Genomic DNA, 25904 nt, shown 5'->3' with positions numbered 1-25904 from the left:
TGCCTAGGTAACTCCCCTTCACTACAGCATTAAGGTCCTCCTGCCCCATCAGTCACTATACATCACTGCCCTTATAGGACAACCCCAAATGGAATTGACTCCCATCTAAGAGCAGACAGGCAAGCTGCAAAAGGATGAGGAGTGGGGGGCCGTTTGACCATGACAGCTCGTTTGACCCTTTCATCTTTTCAGTAAGCCCTGACCTCACGTCTTTGAAGCTCCTCAAGGCCTGGGGTTGCATGATGGGGCTGTAAAGCAGGGCCATTAACCCAGGGGAGAGGCAAACTCCTTTGGAGTTTCCCATTCCTGTCCAGGGTGTAGTCTAGTCACATCTCCCATTGCAAGTCTGAGCTCAGGGAGCCAGGTACGGGCACAACCAGGCCGTATATACAGGTAGTCGACTTGCCCACAGTAAATACTGAGCCTTAGAGAGGAGGACCTGGGCAGTTCCACTGCAGGTGGATTTGCTGCAGCTGGACACCCAGATTCTGCTTCTTGGAACGGGGTCTGTGCTCTTTTCCCTGCAGAGTGCAGTTCAAGACCTCCTGCCATTACCTCTTTCTCCCAGAAGCCCTCCTAGTATAGTTCCCTTAGGGTTTCGGCTAGAGCTGTGTGAAAGACTGATAAGGTTGTAGTGGTGACCAGAGCTGGAAAGGAGTGCAGACAAGAGGACCACCCAGACTAAAACATCCCCTTCCCGTTGAGCCCCACGAGCCCCACTTCCTGGGACTCTACTGCAGAGCTCGTAGTTGCCAACAGGCAAGAATCTGATTACCTGAGGTCTCAGTATTGATTCCAGGACACCCAACATCACAAAGTTTGCCAATCATCTGCTGCCAGTGGTGCCAAGGTTTGGCATGCCTCCTGCCCAACTTCAGCTTAAGCTGCACGAGGCTGGACAGAAACTAGACCAGTATATATATTCCAAAGGAATCTGGTATGTTATGTGTTGGAGTTCTTTTTGTGTGACCTTGGAAGTATTGATAGGGGATGAGGACAAAGCTAAGAAGCTCAGTCCATGGGGTAATAGCAGTGGCAAGAATGCTAATGCACAACAGCAGTCACATAGCATGTACAGTGAGGGTTCTAAGAGACAGCTTTAACAAGAATGACAGTAGCACTATATACAATTAACAAAAAGATCTGTATTAGAACATTTCACTCAGGGAAGAAAGAGGTATCTGCATCATCAAATGTGGAATGTTGAAGAAATAGTTAAAATAAATATACTCCGGGCGTGGTAGGGCTGGCTCAGGCTGGGACTCAGCGAGGCCTCTACACATCAGCTCCAGGCTGAGGGCCCACCACCTGGCCATACTGGCCTCCTTCCCGACGACGCAGCACAGCTGTGCCTGGGACACAGAGTCTCTCAGATGCTAGTGCAGCCAGCAAGCTCACTCCCCACTTTCCTCACTTATCTCTGTGACAATGTCTATCAGGCTTTGCAGCCCAAAGATATAGCCAGCATCCTGGCCCTCATGTACCACACTGTCCTCGCCATACAGCCTGCAGGTGGTGTGCGCGAAGTCGATCATACGCACATCCACTGAGCTGGTGCCAATAGGCTTGTAGGCATAGGCACCAGCGGACTCGTCAGCTGACTCCTCTGACAGGTCCTCTAAGTCCTCAGCATCTGAGTCCAGGGCCACCTCAGGCCACTCCTTGCCATCATAGATGACCAAGAGGGAGCTTGAGTAGAAGCGGTAGGACTCCTGTCTTTCCAACACCGCCTTGAGCTCAGTCAGCTTCTTAAGCACAGGGCCCAGGAGCTCACGGCGCAGGTACCGCCCATTGTGGAAGAACTGGAAAAGCGCCTCCTTGAAGCCTTGCACTGACAACTTCCGTCCGTGGTATTTGTTCATAAACATGAGCTGCCCACTGCCTGCCTGGTACACCTGTGGGAGCAAGACCAGCAGGTTAGATGCTGCAGCCATTCCAGACCCTAGACCCTGGGGTGTGGCAGCGATATGACAGCCTGAATCAGATCCTTGACTTTAAGTACACCAGATACCAACCTCTTGAAGCAACACCCACTCAGGATACAGCCCTCTGCTCTGGGTGCTGTCCCCAGCCCTGCCCAGTGGAAGGCCTAACCCTTTTGTTTTCCTCTACCTCCTGTCCATGGACTCTGGATTCAGCCACGCAGGCTAGCCCCTGAGGGGGACACCCAGGCATCCATGTTTTCTTTTCTAACTACAAAAGAAAGTTACTCAAGTCAAATCTGGACTCTTCTGAGAAAATAAGACTATGCCTAGGTGAAGGAGCGGCAGCTAACAGAGACACGTCAGCCCACACCATGGACAGCACGCCCCTCACCTGCATGCCACACACACGCACACCGATGACTGCAGACGTGCTCTGCTGGCATTTGCGGATCTGGTTGGCTGCCTTCTCCTCTGAAGCATCGTCACCATGCTGGCGTGTACCCATCTTGAGGTCCAGGACACAAGGCACCTCATAGCGGGAAGTCAGGTTCTCCAGTAAGATGAATTCTGAGTGATTAAGGAAGACTCTTCTACAGAGAAAGACTCCTGCATGGGCCTTGGCATCTAGTGCATACAGTGCTCCCAGAAGGCCTGTCAGTCCTGCTATGGCCCTTGAGAGAGTCCAAGCCTTTTTTTAGGCTGGAGGACATCTTTAATTCATGTCAGGAAACTGGCCTGAGAATGGCCTGGGTCCATAATGAACAGAGACCTAGGGGCCAGAGCATATTGTCCCTAAATTACAAACAACATTGAGTAAATTCAGTAGCTCCTAGGTGGCTTTTACTATGGAACTAATTTAAATAACAGTATGAACTCGTGAAAAGTTTTTCGTGCTGGGATAGGTGAACTATGGCTCACTGCTTGTTGCTATGCAACCTACAAGTTAGGAATGGTTCACTTGTATGTGTGTAAAAAAATTATTTTATTTACTTTTGCACAGAAGAACTGGGGTGTGGAGGGTGAGAAGATTCACCAGAGACACAGTGGGGAGCAGAACAGGTGGATTTACTGAAATATACTGCTGAGGGGAGCAGCAGGTGAGACAGGAGAGGTCTGCTGTGCCATACATGGGTCCTCTCCCTGGCTGGGGATCAAACTCAGGCTGTATGTAGAGGTGACAGTGATGATACTTAACCACAGGCCACCAGGGAGGCCCCTCTTACATTTTTAAAAGGTCAAAATATACATAATACTTCATGACTCAATAAAAATCAAACTCAGATCTGTGATCACAGCTTTACTGGAACACAGTTAACATGTTCATTTATACTGTTGTCTACGGCAGCTTTCATGCTACAACGGCAGAGTTGTGATACAATTTATGCCTTGTAAAGCCTAAAGCATTTGGCTCTATACTGAAAAGATTTATAAACTCTGCCTTAGTGAAATTCACATCTGGACTAGGAAACATTGGATTCACATCTGGACTAGGAAACATTCACATCCAGATGGCCTTGGCCCATCTTTTCACCCTGGAAAGATAACTATCATAGACTACTGTGATAGTGTCAAAATGATTTAGGAGCCTTGCCAAACATGTGACAACTTATCAGTAATGATAACTGGAATAGACAAAAATGTCAAATACACTTGAACTCATGGACTCCTAATGATATTGGTATTCATGTTTTAAAGTAACCCCATCTTTGAAAGATATGTGCAGAGGTGTAGACAGATGGAATGATACAGCTGGGAGTTGTTTCAAAGATCCCACTGTGGCATCTTGGGTATACAGACAGTCATCACCCAAGATTGAGAAGAGTGGCTCAACTGTAGAACCTAGGTCAACTGGTATTCAGAGATTCAATGTGCCATTCTATATTTAATGTTTAAAAGTTTCCCTACCAAAAAGTTAAAGACAAAAACATGCTCAATTCTGAGCAATTTTCCTCCATAAGGTTAAAAAAGGAATCAATGAAGCATAGCTTAACAGCTTAAAGAGGGAGGAGGGGAGTAGAAAGGACCCCACTGCTTTCACCATGTGCCAGTCTGGTGAAACAAGATTGAAAGACTGGTCTTTTATTCACCCCACTCATCCTGGCAGGTAGGCACTCTTTGGGGACTTCCACAGAAACCTGAAAACAAACCAGCTCTTGGTACTCTCAAGACCCCCTGATGAGGTTGGTCCCTTCAACCCTTCTTCCCCACCACCCACACTCCTACCCAATCCTTGGCCCAGGGAAGTGCTATTTGCCTACAATGATCACAGAGGGTATCCTGGCACAACCCTTCTCTTCAAACTCCAAGGGTCTTTTCCTCTCCCTCAAAGTCTCCAAGACAGAGATGCCCTGTGAAAAAGGATACTGTACTGGTTCCGATGTTTTGCATTCTCTTTCATTCTCTGTAACTGTTGTTGGTGACACTTCATGCTCCAAGGGTTATAGTGTTTAAGTTGGGAACTTACATTCCCCTTTTTCTCTACACTGTAGTACAAGACTTCGGATTTCTTCAGCCACTCAAATTCTTCTTCTAACTTATGGCTATAAAGAGACAAGGAACCAATAAATCATGATGTCTTATCAAAATTCAGGACCAAAGAGCCAAGAAAAAACTTTCAGGAATGATGGGAAGTTTATTATCTTGATGTGTTGGTGATTTCAGTGCACACATTAAATGCTTCAAATGAATACATTATGTAAAAAAGGTGACTGAAAAACAAACTAAGGGGGCTGCTGTTTCTTACAAGGAAGAGAACTCAAGATACAAAAATAGTTTCTGGCTCCACCCAGACATCCAAAGGCCCCCTTCACTGTCATCTGTCAAGATATTACCACCCCTGGCTTCTGGTATATCCCGGCTCCTTGATTCCAGATACTGAAGACTAGGGAAATTGGAGTTGAAATTCCATAGGAATAAGTCAACCTACTTAGCAACATTATTTATACTTTATATATATACATATGTGTGTGTATTTATATATATATATAAAATGTTCTTGCAAGCTCTACCAAGGTGTAGCACTTGGAAGGCCCTGCTGAGAGTCCTTCTCTCTGGTGCCTCAAGTTTCATGGATGCTCAACCGATCATTTTGTCTCTCATTACCAGAGGGCAACCTGAAGTGACAGGATGACTACTGTCTTGGTCACTGGGACACCCCTTGGAGCAGCACAGGGCCTGACACAGGCAGTTGCAGAAGTGACTGCTTATCAAGAATCTCTTTAAAAATTTTTACAGCTGACACCACAGGTGCTAAAATAGCAAGATCTAGGCAGGTTTTCTGCCTGCCTGTGACTATGCAGGTGCTTCACTTTTTCTTTTTCCTTTTCTTAATAAGTGTGTCCTCATAGCAGGATGGTTTCACTCATTGCAGGAGTATAAGGACCAAGAGAGAAAATGATAATAATGAACAGCTATATACCAGAGACATTTTATAGGGGTAGAGTGGGGAATGGGATCAAAAATTGGTGGGGGGGAGGGGTAGTGCACTGGACTACAGTGATTTGGTGGTCAGAAGCCCACGGGGATTACAATTGAGATGGAAAAGGCACAAAATGATGTAAAAATAAACTATTATATAATATATATATATATATTTTTAAATGTGTCCTTTTAGAATATTTTTTTAAAAAGCATGATCTAACCCAGAGTCTAATAGCAGCTGGATGTGTCGCAGGGGAACTGGCCACCGAGTGGAACCTAATAACTTTAGTGTATGAATTCTTAGCTTCAAGGGGTTGGGCTGTAATAACTAAGATCCTCCGACAACTTCCCCTCCACAGAATCCAGGGATTTCCTCAGTTTATACCCACCTCTTCATCTTCTCCTCTTTCCGATGCTGCCGCACCCAGTCCTTGGGGGTCTTTTCCGTTTCTAGGACATGATGTTTTTTGTTTGTCCACCTTAGCAGCTTACTTTTTGGTTCACAGTCTGAACTGTCTACATTGTCCACCGTTCCATGGTCCCCTTTTAATGGATATGCTATTAAACACAAGTTTCTGTCTTCATCTTCTTCAAAGCACACAGATACTACACCTGGGAGGGGATGAGGAGCAGAAAGGACTTTTAATTCTACAAGCATATGTGTTATAAGTAACATGATTGTAACATTTGTTTTTTTCTTACCCTGTTCCTTAGTCTCTATGTTGCCAGAGGCCCAAACTCATCTGCAAACCTAACAAATATCAAAACAGCTAGAAAAGATGACACCACACAAGACAAGCGATTAGGGAGCAAACATGGCTGAGAGTCTTCCTCTCTGATGTACTCAACAAGGCAAGAGCCAAAGAATTACAAGACACATTTTTCCATCATTGAAAACGTTTATTAATTTTTATGTAACTCTTCTAATCCTAAAATGTAAAAACATTTGCTGCTGTTTTATCTTGTAGGCATTTTTAATGCCCTAAAGTGAAACTCTTGACAGCCTGAAGACTTGCTTTAAAGCAGAGCCTGAACACAGGGAACACAAGTTTGCCTGAGGGGTATGACGCATTCAAGGGTAAGGTAGAACTAGGTAAGCAAAACAAAATAAAGGAGCAAACAAAACAAACTACACAGCACAACAGACACCTAGCAGAGGCTTCTTGCAGCACCCCACATGGGTGGACGCTCCAAGCCTTTTGTCCTTCTCAAGTGTTACTTTATTGGTCTTTGTAGTCTCATGTCACAAGAGAACAAAATGAACACAAGGCAAACAGGGTTGGGCCTGGAGCACAGATGCATGGTGGCTTTCAAAGCAGCTCCCCCTTGAGTCTCTAGAACCTGCCACGTGTAACTGGCCAGTCTTTGAGGAGGGGGCTGTCAGGTGTGAGCGTTTCAGCAAATGCCGACGAGCGCCTTACAACCGACTGGCTGAACACCTTTCCTCCCAGGCCTCTCCGGCCCTGGGTTCACTCAATTTGCTCAGTCCTTTGCTGCCCGCCCGCTCGCTCGCTCGCTCGCTCTCTTGCTGCAGGGGAATAGCGTGCTCAGAGAGAGACGACACACTTCTGATTTGGTCCCCGGCTCTGAGAATTCAGGGGACCACACTTCCCTGTGGCCACAGGGGAAAGGCCCAGGGGAAACAAGGGGACAAGGGCAGCCAGCTAACAAGGGGCCTTTGGCTTTGTCCTGGAAAAAAACAACAGAGAAGGACCAAGTGAGGGCCCCCAATTCCCCCACCCCCCACCCCAACACACATGCATATTCAGGGTACAGAGAAGCGCCCAGTACATTCTATCTTTAAAGAGCATGTTTCAACAATACCAGAAAAACCTAAGTTGTTCAAGAGTCTTTTGTATAACCAGGCAATGCAAAATTAAAATTAATTTCTTTAATGGGTTCTTCTCCGATTTGCAAACAATCCCACCTCCCCAGGAAAATCCACACCATGCTGGTGGCTCCCCAAATGCATTACAAAAAGGAGAAAAATCACCATGTATGAATCAAATGGTTGCCTTAATATAGCAATTTTGGGGACATTCCATTATAACAAAGGGCTTCAGCTAATCAGCATAGGCCTCCCACTCCTGCATTCCATCTGACTCAACCCTGCTCCCAGCCTACCCAATCACCCGGACTTTTGGTTTCCTGGAGGACAAAAAGCAGGCGGCAAGTATTTTGTGTAAAATTCTCTCAAAGCCTTCCCCCGCTGTCCCCTCATGGGGGACTATGGGTTACTGTGACCAAGAGAGACCTGAACATAAAACACAACTACACTTCCACTGAAAGTAAACTCAAAACAAACATCCACAGAACAAAAACAGAATTAAGCAATCTTACCAGGACTTGAAAACTGAGGGTGTGAGGTGCTGGGCTGAGGGCCAAGGGGAGGAGGAGGGGGGAAAACACAGTGCGCACCGGAGGGGATGAGGGCCCCCTGGATGGTTGCCTGGGCCACCACTCGTGGCCAGGATTTCTCCAATCTCACCAGGCTCTGGCTAACCCTACTGCAGCTGGGGGCTCACCTTTGTATTGGGGGGTGAATTTGCGCATCTCAGCAGGGAGGGTCTCGTAGAACTGGTGCTCCCTTGGGACCAGGGGCTTGCACAAGGTTGTCTCGTTGAAGCGGAGCACGCAGGAGTGACCCCCGACCTGGTGGACAAAGGGCTCCAGGAGGATGCCCTTGGTGCGGGGCTCCACGTCCATGGCCCTGAAGGCTGGGCTCATCCTCCAGGCGCAGGCAGCCGGGAGAAGGGGGAGGCGGCAGGGTCCAGCGGCCAGTGCGTCCTCCGTCTGTTGTCTATCCGTGCGTGTGTCCCCTCTATCAGGCTTCAGGTCCTCAGTTGTGCGGGGCAGGACGCTCTGTGGAGCAAACAGTGAAATGAGAGTTGGAAGCGGCCTGGGAACCACTCCAGCGTCAGTCACCGGCCCTCCAGCGGAAAGACAACAGCCGAGCTCACACGGCCCCGCCCACTCCAGCCCGCCCACTCCCTCAGAAACAAACAGCCGAGTCAAGCCGGGCAGGGTGCGGCTGGGCAGCATAGATGGCCACAGGCAGGGACTGGCGATAGGTGCTCCCTGACAGGGGCGTTACAAAGCCACAGCAGTCAAAACACAAAGCCATCATAAGGTAAAAATCTCAATTTCAACTTGTTATTTAGATTAAATCTTAACATCATCTTTCTTATAAAAGATTTATTTATGCACTTATGCATACAAGAACTGGGATACAGGCCAGAGGTGTGGGGGTGAGAGGATTCACCAGAACAGAGTGGGGAGCAGAGCTGGCAGATCGTCTGAAATACACTGCTGAGTGGAGCAGCAGGTCGAGACAGAAGAGATCTGCTGAGCCATGTGGGGTCACCTTGCTGGCCAGGGATCCAACTCCAGGTGAAGCAGTTGCCGCTACCTCTATCTACAGTGCTGGACTCCAACCCACTGTGCCACCAGGGAGGGCCCTAAATTTTATCATTCTGATAAAACTGTTAAAATGATTAATTTGAATCTCTCTGTTAGTTACAATTTTTAATAGACTTTTTTTTTTTAAGTAATTTTAGGTTCCCAGGAAAATAGTGAGGAATACAAAAAGATTTCCCATTTGCCCCCACCCCCAGGCAACAGCCTCCCCTTTTTTCAGTATCTCCCAAGAGACTGGTTACAAATGAGGAGGAAACAACACTGATATATCATCACAGTTTACATTAGAAATCACGCTTACATTTTATAAAACACATTTAAAGAGGCAACCTGCTTACACATCCTGCTTCCCCAAAGTCCCGTAAGCACCGCCCTGCCCAAGGCCAAACATGTGCCCCATTAACCTTATTAGCAGTGGAGCCAGGCCTAGCTTTAATGATTAACGTCTGTATCTAAAAACAACTGATCAAGGCTGACAAACCCCATTTAACAAGATACACAGTGTTCTAGGTCACTGACTATTTTTATCAGTTCTACCCTGATCTCCAAAAGCTGGGGCATACCTTTAAATCAAAGCTGTGATCCTGGGGCCATTTTGAGGGCCATCATCCACCAAGTTAGATCTAATTTGGAATATGAGGCTACACATCACATCTCAGCAAAATACAACTCCTGTGTGCTCTGTTAATCATTTCACAAAATTCTGAGCTAATTCTGTTTCCTGTCTATAATTTACAGACTACCCAATCTTCACGAGCATTACTTAGAGGGGTTGAGCTATATACTTCAGTATCTGTACAGGGTTACTACTGAAGACTCCTCTAGTTCCTATGACTCCAAATGTGGCACAATGGGTCTGAAGAGGATAGGCCAAGTGTCCTGAGTATGAGAAAAACACCTACTACATTCGTTACAGGAATTTATTTAACTCGGACAAGGTATTATCAGTGAGGCAGGCACTACCCTCCTTCAATGCGAACGGAAGCTGATTAGGGAAGTGAGGAAACTCATGCTGGGGGGACAATAAGCCACGGCTCACTGCCCTCGCACCTGCCTCAAGGCCCCCCACCCCAGGACTTCTCCCTTAGAATAGTACACTAGTGTACAAGGGACATTTAGTTTGTGCCATGAGAATGCACTCAGTATATAATTAATTTTCTATTTATAAAGTAGCCTTTTTTAAAGCATTGAAGCTCGTGTTAATCTCTTCCTTTTAAAGAGTGGACCCCAACTGGATTCAAGGGTTAGGAATCAATAAGTTTTCCTATATGTAAAAAGTAGAAAACCAGAGGTTCTGATTCTCATCCTTTACTACCCCTCATCTTCAAATGCGGCCTCAGAGGGCATGTGTGGAGAAGAGATCCAAGACAACACAGGCAACCAGCACTAGGGATGTTTACATGCCAGCCACTCCTTACTCTCCGGAGAAGGTGGCACCCTGGCACACCTGGCCTCACTGTAAGCATCTATACAGACCAGTTCACTAGTCTACGAAAAGCAAAGTACCAAAGGAAAGCTACTGCTCTGTGTGCCAGTATCAGAGATGGAACCAGATACCATACTTATCAAACTGTAAAGCACAAGACACTTCCTATGGGCCAGAATTTAGAAACACAATCCAAACCTTTTGTAAGTCTAAAATGGTTTTTGTTATCAAAGTAATGCTATCTATTAACAATGGCAATCCCGCTCCAACTTTGTTCAAGAATTCTTAAATATATTCAATTAAGTGAAAAACCTCTGGCTTCTCTCTTACTCACCCCACCTCCAATGAAAAATCGAAAACAAACAAAAACCAGTCTTTCGCAGCAACTCTAAAGTACGATTTATGGGTGCTGCCAAAGCTGGGAAGGCCAGATGCGGGTTCCCGCCTCACCTCCTCTTACCGTCATGGTGTGTTCATGAGTTGCTGGGTATGACATGGCACCTCGCCACACACCCTCCCTGGTCCCTGCCAATACCTTTGGCAGTCCACAGCACACTGCTCCCAGGAGAAGCATCATCATGGGTAGAGGGGCAAGAAAAATAAGGCCCATTTTCACTGAGCCAAGTCTGATGACAGAAAAAAACTCCCAGATGTGAAGCAGAATTAGGGAGATAATTGATTATCCAGTAGTTAGGTGGAGCCATAGTCTAGCCCCAGTTCTGCCATTCAGTTACTTAGGAAGATTCCAAATCCCTGGCTCCCTTTGGGTTCCAGCTTTCTGGTTGATAAAATGGAGAAGAGAGGCTTCGAGTAGATCTCTACTGTGGAGACTGTGTCATCAAATTAGTGAGTGGTAATCAGTATTTTGTTAATTTGTCTGGATAAAATAGGAAAACACAGTAAATATATGTGCACCGCACATAGTAAGTCCTGTTTTGTGAGTCTTATTTAAATTATGTTCATTCTCTCGAAATGACCATACATATGGTTTTAATGCACAATATATTTCTCATATTTGGGGTTGCAGACATAGAAGCAGAGGCTCTATTCCACTATCTCCCAGACTCTAGCACTGTGGGAAAATAGAGGATCAAGTGTCACCTTCCTCTCTAATAGCCTCAACCTGGCAAGAAAGAAGTATCCAAAGCACCTTTCTCAGTTTCACCTGCTACTTTCTCTGTTCCACATGTAGTTTGAGCAGTGGGATTTCTTAATGGCTCTTAAGCATAAGGGGTCTAAGGCTCAGTTTCCCAGGAATCCTTGAGTAGTAACTGGGAAGTCCATGAGAAGTGTGGACCCTCTACCTAGGGAGACAGGAAATAACTGTAAAATATTGGCTTTAGATTTTAACTTCTAAATTGCTTCATGTTTATTCATGAAACAATGCAGAACACAGGACATGACTCATCCTAGGCCAGGGCAAAGCCACCTAAACCTACCAAAATGATTTAAGGATCTGCTGGAAACAATACTTTAATATTTTTGACTTTTTAAAGTACTGCAAATAAAACAACTATGACTCATAAAAGTCCCTGGGCCCTTAGCTCATACAACCAGAATTAAATAAAGTTACAAATAGGATCTTCTGGGCCCACTTACTCTGCTTAAAAGCCCCAGAGCCAGGTAGTCACATGGGATGGTGTGAAGCACACTAGGCTGGTAGTGGAAAAACAACCCTTACCGCCAGCAAATCCTCTTCAAGCCCCAAAGCCACCCTCCACCTGGCATGTGTACACATTCATACACAGCCCACAACTACACCACCACAGATGGTCATCAGAACTCTCAAACATTTCTGGTAGGAATGCAAAAAGGTACAACCACTTTGGAAAAACAGTTTGGCAGTTTCTTATTAAGTTAAAGAATATACTTGTTAAATGACCCAGCAATCCTACTCATAAGTATTTACCTAAGAGAAATTAAAACAGGAAGTCCACACAAAGACTTGCATTTGAGTATTCCATAACAACATTATTCACAATAACAAAAGACAGAAATAGCCTAGATGGGTGAAGGAATAAACAAACTAGTGTACCCATATTTTTGATATTTATTCAGCAATAAAAGGAATGTACTGATACATGCAATAACAAAAATGGATCACAAAAATGTGTTAAGTGAAAAAAGCCAATCACACTATATATTTTCATACACATGAAATTCCAGAAAAAGTCTAATTACAGTAGCAGAATAGGTAAGCAGTGTCCGGGGGGAATAAGTAGGGGAACTTACTTTGTACAAAGAGGTCAGAGTACTTTTAAGTAATGAAAATGTTCTATACGTAATGAAAATGTTCTATTCGGTGACTGGGAGAGTGATTAGATAAACTTGTCAATGCTTATCAAGTTACAGACTTAAAATTGATGAATTTTATTGTAGTAAATTCAAGGGCTTACATGTCTCTTACACACTTTTGAATGAACAGAATTTTCACAATACATATTTAAGGTCACGTTAGCTGTTAATTAGCTTCTACCTGCAAATGCATTGGGTGAAGTGTACTTCCTGTCTATTCTAATGCGGTTCACTGACCTCACACTAAGCATCCTGAGTCCTCATACCAAGTTTAGCTTAGGTTGCTTTCTTGGTTAAGGATTTCTTTTTTACTGTGAAGACATCTCCACCTTCCCCCACCAAGACTTTCCCCCTCCCAAGACTTTCAACACAACCATTTCCCTCCTTGTGTATCCATGACAACAAGCCATCTCATTCTAAAAGTCTAATTATTATCAGGGTCAGAATGTTAGCAGACTTCTATTAACTACATGGTTATTCTTTCCAGTTCTTGTCAAATAAAAACAAAAGTATACTTTAGAAACAAAATTAAAAAGCATCCTTTATACATCCTTTTGTATAACAGAAGCATAAGAGTTTGATAATATTTTCTGTAGGACTCTAATAAGGAAAGAAAAATCACTATATAAAATTTGCTCCAATTACTACAGCTTTCTTGTTATTTTTCAAACATGCTTGGCATATACCTACCTCAGGGCCTTTTGTACCTTCCATTCCTTCTGCTTAGTACACTCTTCCCCAGATATCTGACTTACTATTCTCTTACTTCCTTCTGCTCTTCATGCAAATGTCAAGTGTTTAATGGGGTCTTCCTTAGCCACCCCTCTAAAAGAACCACTCCCTATACCGTCCTCCTTTCTTTTCTTCTTGGAACTTGTAACCATCTAGCAGACAGTTTTCCTACTTGTCTTATTTTCTGTCTTCCCTACCTTGCCACCACTGAAAAACAAAATCATTAAAAAGTCAGAGACTTTTGACAATTCTGTTCACTGCTGAATCTCTAGTGTAGAAAAGCACCAGGAGAGCAGGCACGCCCTAGATGATTTAGGCTGTGCCCTAAATCACTACTGCGTCCCCAGCACCTGCTGCACAGATCAACAAAGGATTCCAAGGCACCCACTGCAGTGATCTGAACCCACACCAATCATACAGTGAGTACAATGATTAAAACACTTTATAAAATGCTTTCTGAGCACTGACTGCTGTTTATTTTCCTTATATCATCTCCTACCTTACCAAATCTGCTTTAACTGGGAAGTATAAATTAATGATGCTACAGCTGAACACTTACCTAGGGCCCGCTGGTATGGAAACATTAATGTAAACAAAGCATGGACGTTTAGTGTAAGGACAAACAACCTCTTGGAAAATTCTCTCCTGTAGAAAATCGGGCAAGGACAGTCACTAAAGAATAAACCTTTAAAAATGTGGTTACAAGATTAAAATGCTTTCATATACAACTCATATATAGACATTCTGTATTTATATCGAGTTTATATATCAAAGACCTAAGGTCTGCAGGTTGCTAAATCATCACTGACAGATAATTACCCCAATCTTCTTGCAGGCAGAGCAAATAAAGGCCAAGGGCTGGTGCTGAGAATTCATGGAAGGCCTCTTCAGCAATGCTGGTGTCTCAGGCAAGATGACATGGAAGGAAAAGTCATTTCCTCCGTGACCTGAACTTCCAGTAAAGTTGTGCATCAAATAAGGCACAATTACTGGATACAAAATGAATATAGAATTTTAGCAGAACAAAGGCTTCCGAAAGAAAAGGAAAGTTGTCAATGTTTGCTTTGAGGGAGGTACTAAGGACAGTGACTGACCAGACTGACACATCTGGGTACCTGGCATCAAACTACAGCCAATCGCAGGAAAATTATCACCACTGCTCAATTAAAAAAAAAAAAATCAAGTACCAGCTGAACATATCTACTCTGGCATCATGTATGCAGCCACCTCCAACAACAGGACTTCTTAGCAGATACTAGTAAAAGTTTGCTTACCAAATATTTCAGTTTTTAAAAAAGATTTATTTATGCATATAAGAACTGGGGTGTAGGCCAGAATATGGGGGAATGAGAGGATCCACTAGATCCTCTCATTCAATCCCCAGTTGGCCAGGGAGGTGTGGGGAGGAAAATAGGCAGATCCACTGAAATACACTGCTGAGGGGAGCAGCGGGGGAGACAGGAGAGGGCTGCCACGCCATGTGGGTCAGCTCTCTGCCACTACAGACAGCTGCACAGTGCTGTGCTTCAGCCCCTGAGCCACCAGGGAGGCCCTCCAATACTTCATCTTTTAACAGTAAGATAAAATGCTTCTGATATACTCTTCAAGTGAAGGAAGCCAAGATACAAAATTGTATACTTCATTATTTTCTGGACAACGTTTAAAGAGTTAGAGGAAAAGACTGGCAAAAACAGCAGTTATGCCCTGACCTGTACACTTAAAAATGGTTAAAACAGTGAATTATATATTATGTATATATTTTACCACATACAGAAAATTAAAACCAAAGTTTTTAACTACTACTCTTCATGGCTATCTATCTACTACTTTCCACAGCCTAGTGTCACTGCATAGAAAAATGCAGTACCTTGGAACCCCTCCCTGGTGGCGCAAGGGATTAAAGCACAGCACTATGAAGCTATCCACAGCCATTGCAGCAGTTGTTCAATCCCCAATTAGCCAGGGAGCTGACCCACACGGCACAGCAGACCTCGCCCGTCTCACATGCTGCTCCCCTCAGAAGTGCATTCAGTCCATCTGCCTGTTCTGCTCCCCACTCTGTCTCTAGTGAATCCTCTCATCCCACCTCCCAACCCCGGTACCTCTAACCTGTGACCCAATTCTTGTAAGCACAAATATTCTTAAAATAAAAAAAACACAGTGCCTTGCACGCCTTGAAGTCTCAAGCTGGCGTATGAAAGAAATGTTAGTTTCCCAAATCTGACAACAATCCTAAAAATTTATGTAACGAATTATGTAGTGGGGGGGAACTTCTAAACTGTCAAAAACAGAAAGTAAATGGAGATCCTTCCCTAGAGGAGTGACAGTGTACCTTTCTATAAAAAAAAGTTGACAAGGCTATCATAAAAAGACAGTCAAAAAGGCTGCCCCAACATGTAGAGGAGAATGTAACTCTTTTGTCCACTTTTGGTGATTTCTTTTTCTTTTTCTTTTCTTTTCTTATTCATTCATTCATTTTAATAATATAACAGTTTATTTTTACATCATTTTTGGTGATTTCTTTTTCAATCTAAATATTCACTTTCTTATCCAATTGTTTTCATAATTGTAAATCATTTTTGCATGAAGATGGCATTTATAATTACTTTTTAATTACGAATTTTATTATATATATGTAAATTATATAAATTTCAGACACCACAGAACTTGAATATTTCTGTACTAAGTGGTAAGATTGCCACTCACTTCTCTTTGGTCTTCTGAATGTTCCAAACATCTTGAAATATTCTCAAACTCAGAGCATTATGTTACATTCACAATTGGAAAAAAAGTACAAGGGGGGGAAATAAAAAAAATATAAGAATTCACTGAAGCCAAAATAGGAAAACCCAGATGGCTCTCAGCACTTGAAAGTTTTTAACTTATCCATAAGAACACACTGGTCTGAACTATACTGCACATTCAAGAGCTCCGTCCCATGATGGAGACTCTGGGACATGGGTCACCTGGGAACAAGTGTGGGTTAACAACCTCAGTGCACCCTGTGTTCTGAAGGCAACAGGATCAGAGGAAGAAGGGACCGATTCCTCAGCCTTCAATGAAAACAGGCTACAGCTATGCCCGAAACAAGCGCTGCCTTTATTGAACTCTACTCTGTAACTCCTTCACTCTCACAACAGCCCTCGAGTACAGATGGGTGGAACCAAGGCACTTTGAGGTTATCACATTCCTGAGGTATCATGACGGAACACAGCCTGTACCTACGCTGAGAACACGAGCATGCTCGTCATCCTAAGGCTCAAAGGACCACAGCTGACTGGCTGGAGAGTCACCTCCCTGTTACAGGCCCAGAGGCCAAATGCTGATGTCCCACCGCAGCCTGAATTGATGTCCTCAGTCCCACACTAGGTGTGCCATTTTCTTTTTCACTTTTCATTATCATTTTATTCTAGTTGTGGAAAGGAGAAAGTTGAAAGGGGAATTATTTCAAGAAAGTCATAGCAACATACATTATCACCACCCAACCCTCCCATGCTAAGGGAAAAATAAAAGTTAGTTCTGTTCCAAAAATCTGGACAAGCTTTTCTGTAAGAGAAATAGTAGCCCCTCAAATGCTTCACTGTCCTGGAAACGTCTGCCCCATCTCTTTGCCTATCAGACTAGATTCCTGGAATGACAGGCCGGATGGTGCCAAGATGGAGGGGGACAGGAAGAAGGAGCATTTAACCCATTTAGAAATATATTCATCTGAACTACACTGCTAGAATTAGTATTTTAAATTAAAAAAAAAGTTCAGATTTTTTAGAACTGCAGCTTTTTCTAACTGAAACTGTAGCAAAACACCTTCAAGGAAATGCTAATGGTTCTACAGCCCCATATCCTCTTTACCAAATTTTCTTAAAAACAGCTGAATGTATTCCACAGCCCTGTCACACCATGAATTTTCAATCCTCTTATGCTCCACATCCTCTTTTGAGGGCAATGTGTGTCCAGCCTCTCTTACTCCTCCTCTTCAATGCAGACTATGACACCCACCACTCTGGGCACCCACCACCCCCATACTCACTAGGGACAGTTAGATGTGACCCCCTCAGACTAAGGCCAAAGTTACTGTGAAGTCCTGATCTATGGAGGACTTTGCTGCCTGACTTACAGTTCACTCATGTGCTGGAAAGTAATGGTCCCCTGGCTACAGGTAAAATTATATGCTCCCTGCCTGTGGTCACAGTTTACTCCTGCCTAGCTCTCAGCTTGTTCCCAAACCAAGATGACAAATGAACTCATCATCTCAAACAAATATGCTAAAAATAATTCAGTCCTCATGGGCAGCCACAGAACTCAGCAGTCTGGATCTGGCCAGGCCAGCAGCCTGAGGAGTGTACCTGGTGGTGAAGGGACAGGTGAGTGTGACAAAGGGGCACAATTTTCTCAGGTCCTCAAAATACCTCACTTAGATAAATATCCCTCCACCCTGCACCAAGAGTCTGCAAAAATGTCCCAGGTTCATAGCACCAATCCTGGCAACTTTTATCACCCAACCACACTGTCTGAGTACAGTCAGCACTCCACAAACAGCCAGGACAAGAATGAGATAGGGGCTCTGACACTGAACAGAGCCACTTGCCAGTCATCTTCCATGAATACTGAGATTTCGTTTCAAAATAAGACACAGCAAAATAGTAAACACTTCTTTTGGAGAAGTAAAGTTTAACCATATCTATATTTCTATTTTTTAAAAAGATTTTTATTTATTTATGCATATAAGAACTGAAGTATAGGCCAGATGTGATGGGGATGAGAGGCTTCACCAGAGACAGAGTGGGGAGCAGAGCAGGCAGAAGGACTGAAGGACACTGCCGACAGCAGGCAGACCAGGACAGGTCTGCTGCGCCATGTGCGTCAGGACCATGGCTGTGGATCAAACTCATGCTACAGTGGCTGGCAATAGCTTGATAGCGCTGACTTTAATTCCTTCCCCACCAGGGAGACCCCACATACATGTCTCTTAAGCAAATCCACACTAACCTTTTGGAGTCACCTGGCTTGGGTGAAGGGCAAAGAATTCAATCAAGAGTAGGCCAGGCACCACGACTTTCGTCACCTTACCAGTCTGTTTTCTTTCTTTGGCTCTGCTCTGAGCCAATGGTATTTTCAAAGTAAATACATTTTTTGAGAGTAAGATAAATCATTCCTGGGAGAGGGGTGGCCTGTTCTCCCTTCCCAGCCCTCACCTGCCCCAAACCTGCTGGCCACACCCATCATTTCTTCAGGGCCCAGAATCTGTCAGCTGCTAGCTGGCACTTCTGCAAGTCCATTCTTCCCAATGTCCCTGAACCTCAGGTTTACACTCTTCCTATGACATCCCAATGTAGGTGTGGCATCCCAATCAACCATTTAGGTGCTGCAGCCCTGGGAAGGGGTTACTGCGTCTATCCCATAATGTCCAGCACAGGTTCTATGTAGGCAAGGGCCAGCTCTAAGGACCTATATTCCCACACTCATGTTAAGGACACAAAGAAAAAAAAAATTCAAACTCAGCATAGGGTCAGCAACCAACTCAGCTGTTTCGCCTCCATATGCACATAGCCTGAAGGACACACACATATTTCATTACCTTACATGTAAAAACCTCTATTCATAATAGCAGAAAAACTGGAAAGATTCACTAGAATTGATTCACTAGAAAGAGGATAATCTCAGCAACATGCAAGTAGGTAATTTAAGAGTTATTGGTGTATGTTTTTTTGCCTGTCAGATCACTTATTCATAAAAATATACATTCTTTGGTGTACTATACTATACTATACTATACTATACTATACTATACTATACTATACTATACTATACTATACTATACTATACTATACTATACTATACCCATCCTACTTCCTTTGTTTTGGTAATTCTCAAGAGTCAAAGAAACAGGATTCTGTTAAGCATTAGCGCCAACAAAAGTTCTGGGCTCACCTCAACAGGAAAGCCTGTAAAAGCAACTAAACTGCCAACTCAGAGACAATTTAACATCATCTGAGAAGGGAAGGATGAGGTGAAGGCACAGTCCACACAGACTAAGCTCAAAGCACATCTAAATGAACGCGCATCAGGGCCCTCCCCGGTGGTTCAGTGGGTTTAAGCACAGCACTATGAAGCTATCTCAGCCACTGCAGCATGAGTTGGATCCTGGGCCAGGGAAGTGACCCACGTGATGTGACAGACCTCTCCTGACCTGCCCGCTGCTCCCCTCAGCAGTGTATTTCAGTCAATCTGCTTGGTCTGTTCCCCACTCTGCTTTGGTGAATCCTCTCATCAAACTCCCACCCCAGTTCTGTATGCATAAAAATAAATAAAATCTTTGTAAATAAAGAAATAAATGCACATCACAGTAAAGGCTGGCAGAGGGGGTGCTAGGTTGACCCAAGGACAAATGCTACCACAGCATAACCCTGAATCTGTACAGACCTGGGATCTTTCCATCAGATGGAAAGATGGGAAGGAGGTTATGGCAAAAATGGGTTTTATACATGGGTTGTTTTAAAAATGGGTTTTAAAACAAAATAATTGATTATTTGAGCACTGAAAGGGATGCAAGAGCTCTGTATTTTCCAAGAAAGTAAAATGAACTTCACAATGTCCATGGAGCACCTCTCTTCTGTGCAGCTGTGGACAGGAAAGGCCACTGCCCTGGAGTAGCCCAAACTACCAACAAGGCTTAAGGCAAGGAGAATGATGGGCTCTTCTGACAAGGTGGGGTTAAGATAAACTAATGTGGCCCACAGCACTTGGGGCAAGGCAGCAGCCACCACAAACAGCCTGTGAGAGCCAGCCCAGGTGGAGAGTGGGCACATTTTCAGAGCTAAGAGCAGAAACACCAATACTTGAGTCCAGTGTTCAGCTTCCCGGTCTCTTAGCACATCTTCCATTAAAAGAAATTATATTGGCGGGGCCTTCCTGAGGTTTAACAAGGGGTTAAATCTCAGCACTATCACACTATCCATAGCCACTGCAGCAAAAATTCAACCATCTGCCAGGGAGCTGACGCATAAGGCACAGCAGACCTCTAGTGCCTTGCCCGCTGCTCCCCTCAGCAGTGTATTTCAGTCAACCTGCCTGTTCTGCTTCCCACTCTGTCTCTGCTAAATCTCTCACCCCTACCCCACCCGAAACACACCTTGTATGTATAAATAAATAAAACAAATCTTTTTTTAAAAAATGAAATGGTATTGGACATCTTCCTTAGAGTTGGCCATCCAATTTCTAAGAGTTCTGCAGTGTCTCCATTAAGATACATGAATGAATACATGGGAAAAACAAACACGAAGTGAACGTCTATTTTGACCAATTATGAATTTCAGTTAAGTACATTCATAAGAGTTTAAATATATAAGAAAAATTCTCTACAACACAAAGCAAGGAGAGGAACTGTGACAACACCTACTGGAATTCCATCTTTAAGTACAGGGTTTTAAGAAAATTCAAAGACTACATTTTTCCATCCACATTAGGATGAGACTTCTGATCACCTCACAGAGTGGCCAGGAACAACAACAACAACAAAAAAAACACAGGTGAAAGACCAAACACAGTGAGAGTCCGCTGAAAAGTAGCTATAGCTGGTACTTTTTTGTGGCCAGAGTGGTACAGATAGAAACCAACCAGATCACTTCAGCAATGCTACATTTCACAGCATTTAGAATTAAATCATGGCATGTGCTTATTTCTGCTACCTGTGTTGACCTGAAGACCACCATCCTCCCAACCACTGAAGTCTTTAACTACATCACATCTCAGTGACATAAAGAACAAAAATCTTTCTTGTTACTAGATTAACTTTTGGCCACTATGTACCTATAATGCTGTGGCCTCAGTGGCAGTGTTATTATCTATTTGTGGTAGTTTAATCCTTACTTGTAGACTGAATTAGCATAACTTCAATTGGAAAAGAGCGCTATTAATGAAAATTTACCTTAAGAGCAAACATAAACTCTAAAAGACTAGAGACATACATACATAGAAATATACATATATATATATAAACAATGAATTCAAGGTGCACCTGAGCAGGATGTAGGGCCACGATCAGGGCCAACTGGCTGCGTAAGTATTAAGTGCCAACCTTCCCTCTAACTGCCCATGCGGAAAATGCCAAAACACATCCCTCCTGCCCACCAGGCCCTCGGGAATACCACCTCATCTGACAGCAGGAATAGCTCGGAGACACTGATTTGCTTCCTCCCTTCATCCCCAGGGTTTCACTTCTTTAAAACACACCAGGGTACCCTCCCTAAGGTTAAAACACAGCACTAGGAAGCTGCCTGCAGGCATGCAGCACAAGTTTGATTCCTGGCCAGGGAGGTGACCCACAGACCTCTCCTGTCTCACCTGCTGCTCCCCTCCACGTGTATTTCAGTCCATCTGCCTGTTTTGCTCCCCACTCTGTCTCTGGTGAATCCTCTTGCCCACTGCACATTTGGCCTATACTCCAGTTCTTGTGTGCATTTTTTTTTAAATGTACCATTTAAAATATTTTGGCTTATATAGTGACATTAAGTACATTCACAACATTGTACAACTATCACCACCACCCATCTCCAGAATTTTTCATCTTCAGTACACCCATGAAATGGTAACTTCCCCATCTTTCTACCTCCCAGTCCCCGGCAATTACTATTCGTTATCTGTCTACTTTTAGTACCTCATATAAGTAGAATCATTCAAAAATCTGTGCTCTGTATTGCTGTTTTTCCTTTAGTAAACTACACCTTTTTCCCTTCTGTGTCTCTTATCTGATTCCCTCTAAGGTCTGTATAGAAAGAAATAGAAGTGCCCTACGATAGCAGGCGTTTGCTCCCATGCCAGGGAGCTGACCCACATGGCGCAGCAGACCTCTCCTGACCTGCCCGCTGCTCCCCTCAGCCCGCTGCTCCCCTCAGCAGTGTATTTCAGTATATCCGCCTGTTCTGTTTCCCACTCTGTTTCTGGTGAATCCTTTCACCCCACCCCATACCTCTGGCCTGTACCCTAGTTCTGTATGCATAAATATATAAATCTTTTAAAAAAAAAGTAAAAGAAAAATATCAGACGGTCTCACTTATATGAGGAATATAGAGAAACTGAACAAAGTGCCAAAAAACCACGGAACTGGCAAACCACCGACCTGAGGCATATAGCAGGGGAGAGAGGAGTTAGCGGGGTCAGCAGGGGAGGGAAGAACACGCTGGACTATGGTGATGGCTCATGGGTGATGTGGTGATAGATGTATGGGGGGGGGAATTAAAAATACTGTACAGAAATGAACAATGTAAGAAAAGGGTTTTTTGTTTTTGTTTTTGTTTTTAATCAGGCCTCCCTGGTGGTACAGGCATTAGAGGAAAGAGGCCTGATAGTCCTCAGCCCTCTACTGCTACTGCTTCCAGACACTCAGCCCAGCTGGAATGCCCTCTTTAATGCCACCTCCCTACTCAGTGGCATTCTTCTGCCTTCTCCATCCAGGGCAGCTGGATGCCCTGCAAAAGTCCACAAAGGAGAACTGAGGAAGGAAAGAGGGAGGGTAAAGAAAGAGGGCTTGGACGATGACTAGGTACAGCACGCTTTTTAGCTCTTGAGAAGGGGATATCTGTTGTCCTCTCTCCTAAAAAACACATACTCTTACTCAATTCCAAAACAATCTGGAGAGTGGGAAACCGTAGACCCTATTCCTCAGAGCCCCTGATACAGAGATCAAATCAGAAGGCTAAATCAGATATTGAGCCTTTACAAGTTTTGTTCCAAGTCAGGCAGAGCGGAGAAAATAGTAAACTGAGCTGTACACATTTACATAAAAGGGGGTGGTCAAGCATTCTAGAGAGGTGGAAGCAGTGGGACTGGAGCATGAATGAACTCAACTTGCAATGGATTTGGAAATTACCGACAAATGAATGACAAAACATACCCCAAAAATAATGTGTAAAGAAAGAAGAACACTGGCTCAAGGCCCCCATAATTGTGAACTGCATGAAAGCAGAGAATACAACAGCAATGAGAGAGGAAGAGGGCTACAGAAAGGAGACAAGAGAATCTACACCCTCCTGGAAGCCAAGGAGGCCAAGGGTAAAGCTTTCCTCCCCACTTTCCTCCTGGATAGCCTAGGGTTCATACTTCCTGGGCCACAGGACACACAGGTGTTAAGGTCCCTGACAGTACTTACAAATTAATATGAAGCTCATTTCCTAAGTGAGTGCTGTCAATTGTTTCAATTTGTCACTGAAAAGTTATATAAGAGTGACCCCTTCAAATCCAGTCACCAGAGTCAAAAGGTGTCTCAAGCACAGGGAGTGCTCAGAGAAAGCACGTGGGAGTCCCTCTGGGACAAATGACAGTTGCTTCAACAGATCAGATGCAACGCACAGACTTTATCATTTATCCTGATTTGAACAAACCAACTATTACAAAAAAGAGACAGGGACATGGAACACAAGTGGATGGCTAAAAAACAACTGAGGAATTACTGTTTCTAAGGCAGAATAATGGTATTGTAGATAGCATGGGTAGCTCCTTATCTCTCCAATACACACAATCAAATACATGAGGATAAAATACATTTTTGGGATATGCTTTTTAAAATTTTTCAGTTTTTTTTTTTTTTTAAGGTGGAAGAAGAGAACAGACCAAACAAGACTGACTAGGAGTTGTAACTGTGGAGCTGGTCATCTTAGAAGGCTGTCACTCCCCCAAACACTGAGGCAGCCTCTACTTTCAATTTGGGAAGAAAAGGGCCTTTACTTGCCACCTACGTTGCAAAATACTAGTATCACTTATTACTTTTATTACTCAGATGCAAATAGGGAAATATGTAGTTTATTTAAAAAACAAAAAATGTTTCAAAATGCAATCACATGAAGAGTATGAGAGTAATCATCTCCCTATTTTCTATTTACTAAAAATATGTTCATTTTGTCTAAGGTGATTATTCCACTAAGTAACATAACTTCACTGAAAGGGAAAATTCTTCCCCAGAGCATCCTCTTTACGAGACAAACAATGGAAAATTTTTACCTCTGAGCTGGCCTCAGGGAGGCTCATGCTCTTCCGTTGCCTAGATACGGGAGATTTCTCTGATGCTCATGGAAGGCTCTGGCACCCCTCTGCAAGGGACACTGACTGAGGAGTGGCTGCTCCTTCCGCACACATTCCACTGCTCATGCAGGTACAGGGCTGATGAAATACAATGTACTTACAAGCAAAGCCTCCAAGCACAAAAGTCTGTTTTATCTGCTAAATGGGTTTTTTTTTTTTTTTAACAATGACATCAACTCTAGTCCTCCTCCTCCTCAACTTGATTTCTAACAATTTCTGTGAACTCTATTAATATAAAGTCACAAAGCATGTAAAACAACTGAAGTATCAGCATATCAGCAGTTCACTTAAGTTTTTCTGCCAGAAAAAGACAAGAAGCAATCAGCTGAACTATTATGTCAACCATGATAAAATATTCATTTTGCTCTTTTTAATCCTGATGCTGGCTAAAGTTAAAACAACAAACCACTCTAAAGCTTCTCTCTAAAAACTTAACACCAGGTTACAGAAGGCAATTATACAAATTTCACAGAAGCAACCTATGTAAATAATCACCTTAGATCACTAAAATGTTACTCTGCTAAAAGTGCAAATACAGCATTTTAAATTTATCCAAATTACTGTAATCGTCGTTTATAAAAATACATAACTGGACATTTGCAATCCACTTTGCAAAAGTTTCAGTACTTTCTCTTGTAACTATTCTTCATATGACTTTATTCCAGTTCAATGTATGTTTTGCTACAGAAATGTTTTATTCCAAGCAGAGACCTCGATCTTATTTTTTCTCATTTCCACAACATTGGATCTAATTTCTCTGCTAAAGCAGCTTTCTTAATATGAGACCAAAGAAAATCCTAGAATGAAACAAATCATGATGCAAAAGACAAAAGCAGTCCGTAATCAAATGTGAAAGACATGAACGCTCCATCCACCTTGGACAGGCATATCACTCCCGAGAAGGCATCCTATGATCCATTTTAAGACTCCGGTTGGATAATAAGGTTGGGTGTGCAGATTCCCCCACCAGACATCAGCTGACAGGCCCAACTGGCACTCTACCTCAAAATGGCTGCACAGCTGCGGGCCCCAGGTAACAGTACCTGAGGCGCTGGGTGGACTTCTCCACCCAAACACCCAGGGAGCGCCCCCTAACTCGGAAATTATGGATGCCAATATCCTGGGGAGACCCCCCCCCCAAAACCCAACAGACCATTCCTCTCAAGATCCGGGAAAACCTCAATAACCGTGGGATATTCGGCACCCCCAAGATACCCGAGACCCCTCCCCCCCAATGACCAGGGTAGATTCTGACCCTCAAACCAGGCAAGATCTCGCTCCTACGACCCGAAGAAATAAAGCCTCTCAAATGACAAGAGGAAATCCGGTCCCACCAAGACCCTAAAAGCCCTCCTCCCACCCCCTGGAAGTGCCTCTCCCCAAATAACGCTGGGGACGTCGCTCATGGAAGGACGCCTCGCCCCCCAACAGCCCAGAGAAGTCCGGCTCCCAAGCTACCAGGGTGGCACACACCTAGCAGCCCGGGGAGGCGGGCGTTACCTGCGGCCTCGGCCCGGTTCCGCGGTGCTTCCGTCCTATTGTTTCTCTCACACCAAGATGGCTGCGGCCGCGCCGAGCCCCGCCCCCCGCGCCTCGCTCCCGGCGCTTCTTGCTAT

General features: G+C 44.0%; 1 protein-coding gene across 2 annotated transcripts; it reads right to left on the bottom strand.

Moving 5' to 3' along the window:
• Positions 1–1121: 1121 nt before the first annotated feature.
• On the bottom strand, positions 1122–25904 carry IP6K2 (inositol hexakisphosphate kinase 2). Of its 2 annotated transcripts, XM_004676196.1 has the most exons (6): positions 25789–25904; positions 7871–8207; positions 5735–5957; positions 4290–4465; positions 2317–2492; positions 1122–1895 (listed from the first exon to the last, which is right to left on the bottom strand). In XM_004676196.1, the coding sequence occupies exons 2-6, from the start codon at positions 8070–8072 to the stop codon at positions 1395–1397; spliced, it is 1278 nt and encodes a 425-aa protein (XP_004676253.1). In that variant the 5' UTR covers positions 8073–8207; positions 25789–25904; the 3' UTR covers positions 1122–1394. The 2 variants fall into 2 exon arrangements, with proteins under 2 accessions (XP_004676253.1, XP_012576032.1); XM_012720578.1 differs by lacking the exons at positions 1122–1895; positions 2317–2492; positions 4290–4465; positions 5735–5957; positions 25789–25904 and adding an exon at positions 5965–7034 and having other exon boundaries at positions 7871–8169.

The sequence above is a fragment of the Condylura cristata genome, unplaced genomic scaffold (genome assembly GCF_000260355.1).
Source record: "Condylura cristata isolate star-nosed mole 26May11 unplaced genomic scaffold, ConCri1.0 scaffold00004, whole genome shotgun sequence".
In the NCBI taxonomy this organism is placed as follows: domain Eukaryota; kingdom Metazoa; phylum Chordata; class Mammalia; order Eulipotyphla; family Talpidae; genus Condylura; species Condylura cristata.
Note: the sequence above shows the minus strand (reverse complement) of the source record. Positions and strands in the feature narration are given on the sequence as shown.

Coding starts and splice junctions, on each gene's coding strand:
- IP6K2 (XM_004676196.1), bottom strand. CDS start 8,072: ATGAGCCCAGCCTTCAGGGCCATGGACGTGGAGCCCCGCACCAAGGGC. Junction 5,958..7,870: donor ATTCACCCCCCAATACAAAG/GTGAGCCCCCAG, acceptor ATCCCCTCCCAG/GTGTAGTATCTGTGTGCTTT. Junction 4,466..5,734: donor AAAGAGGAGAAGATGAAGAG/GTGGGTATAAAC, acceptor GTCTCTTTATAG/CCATAAGTTAGAAGAAGAAT.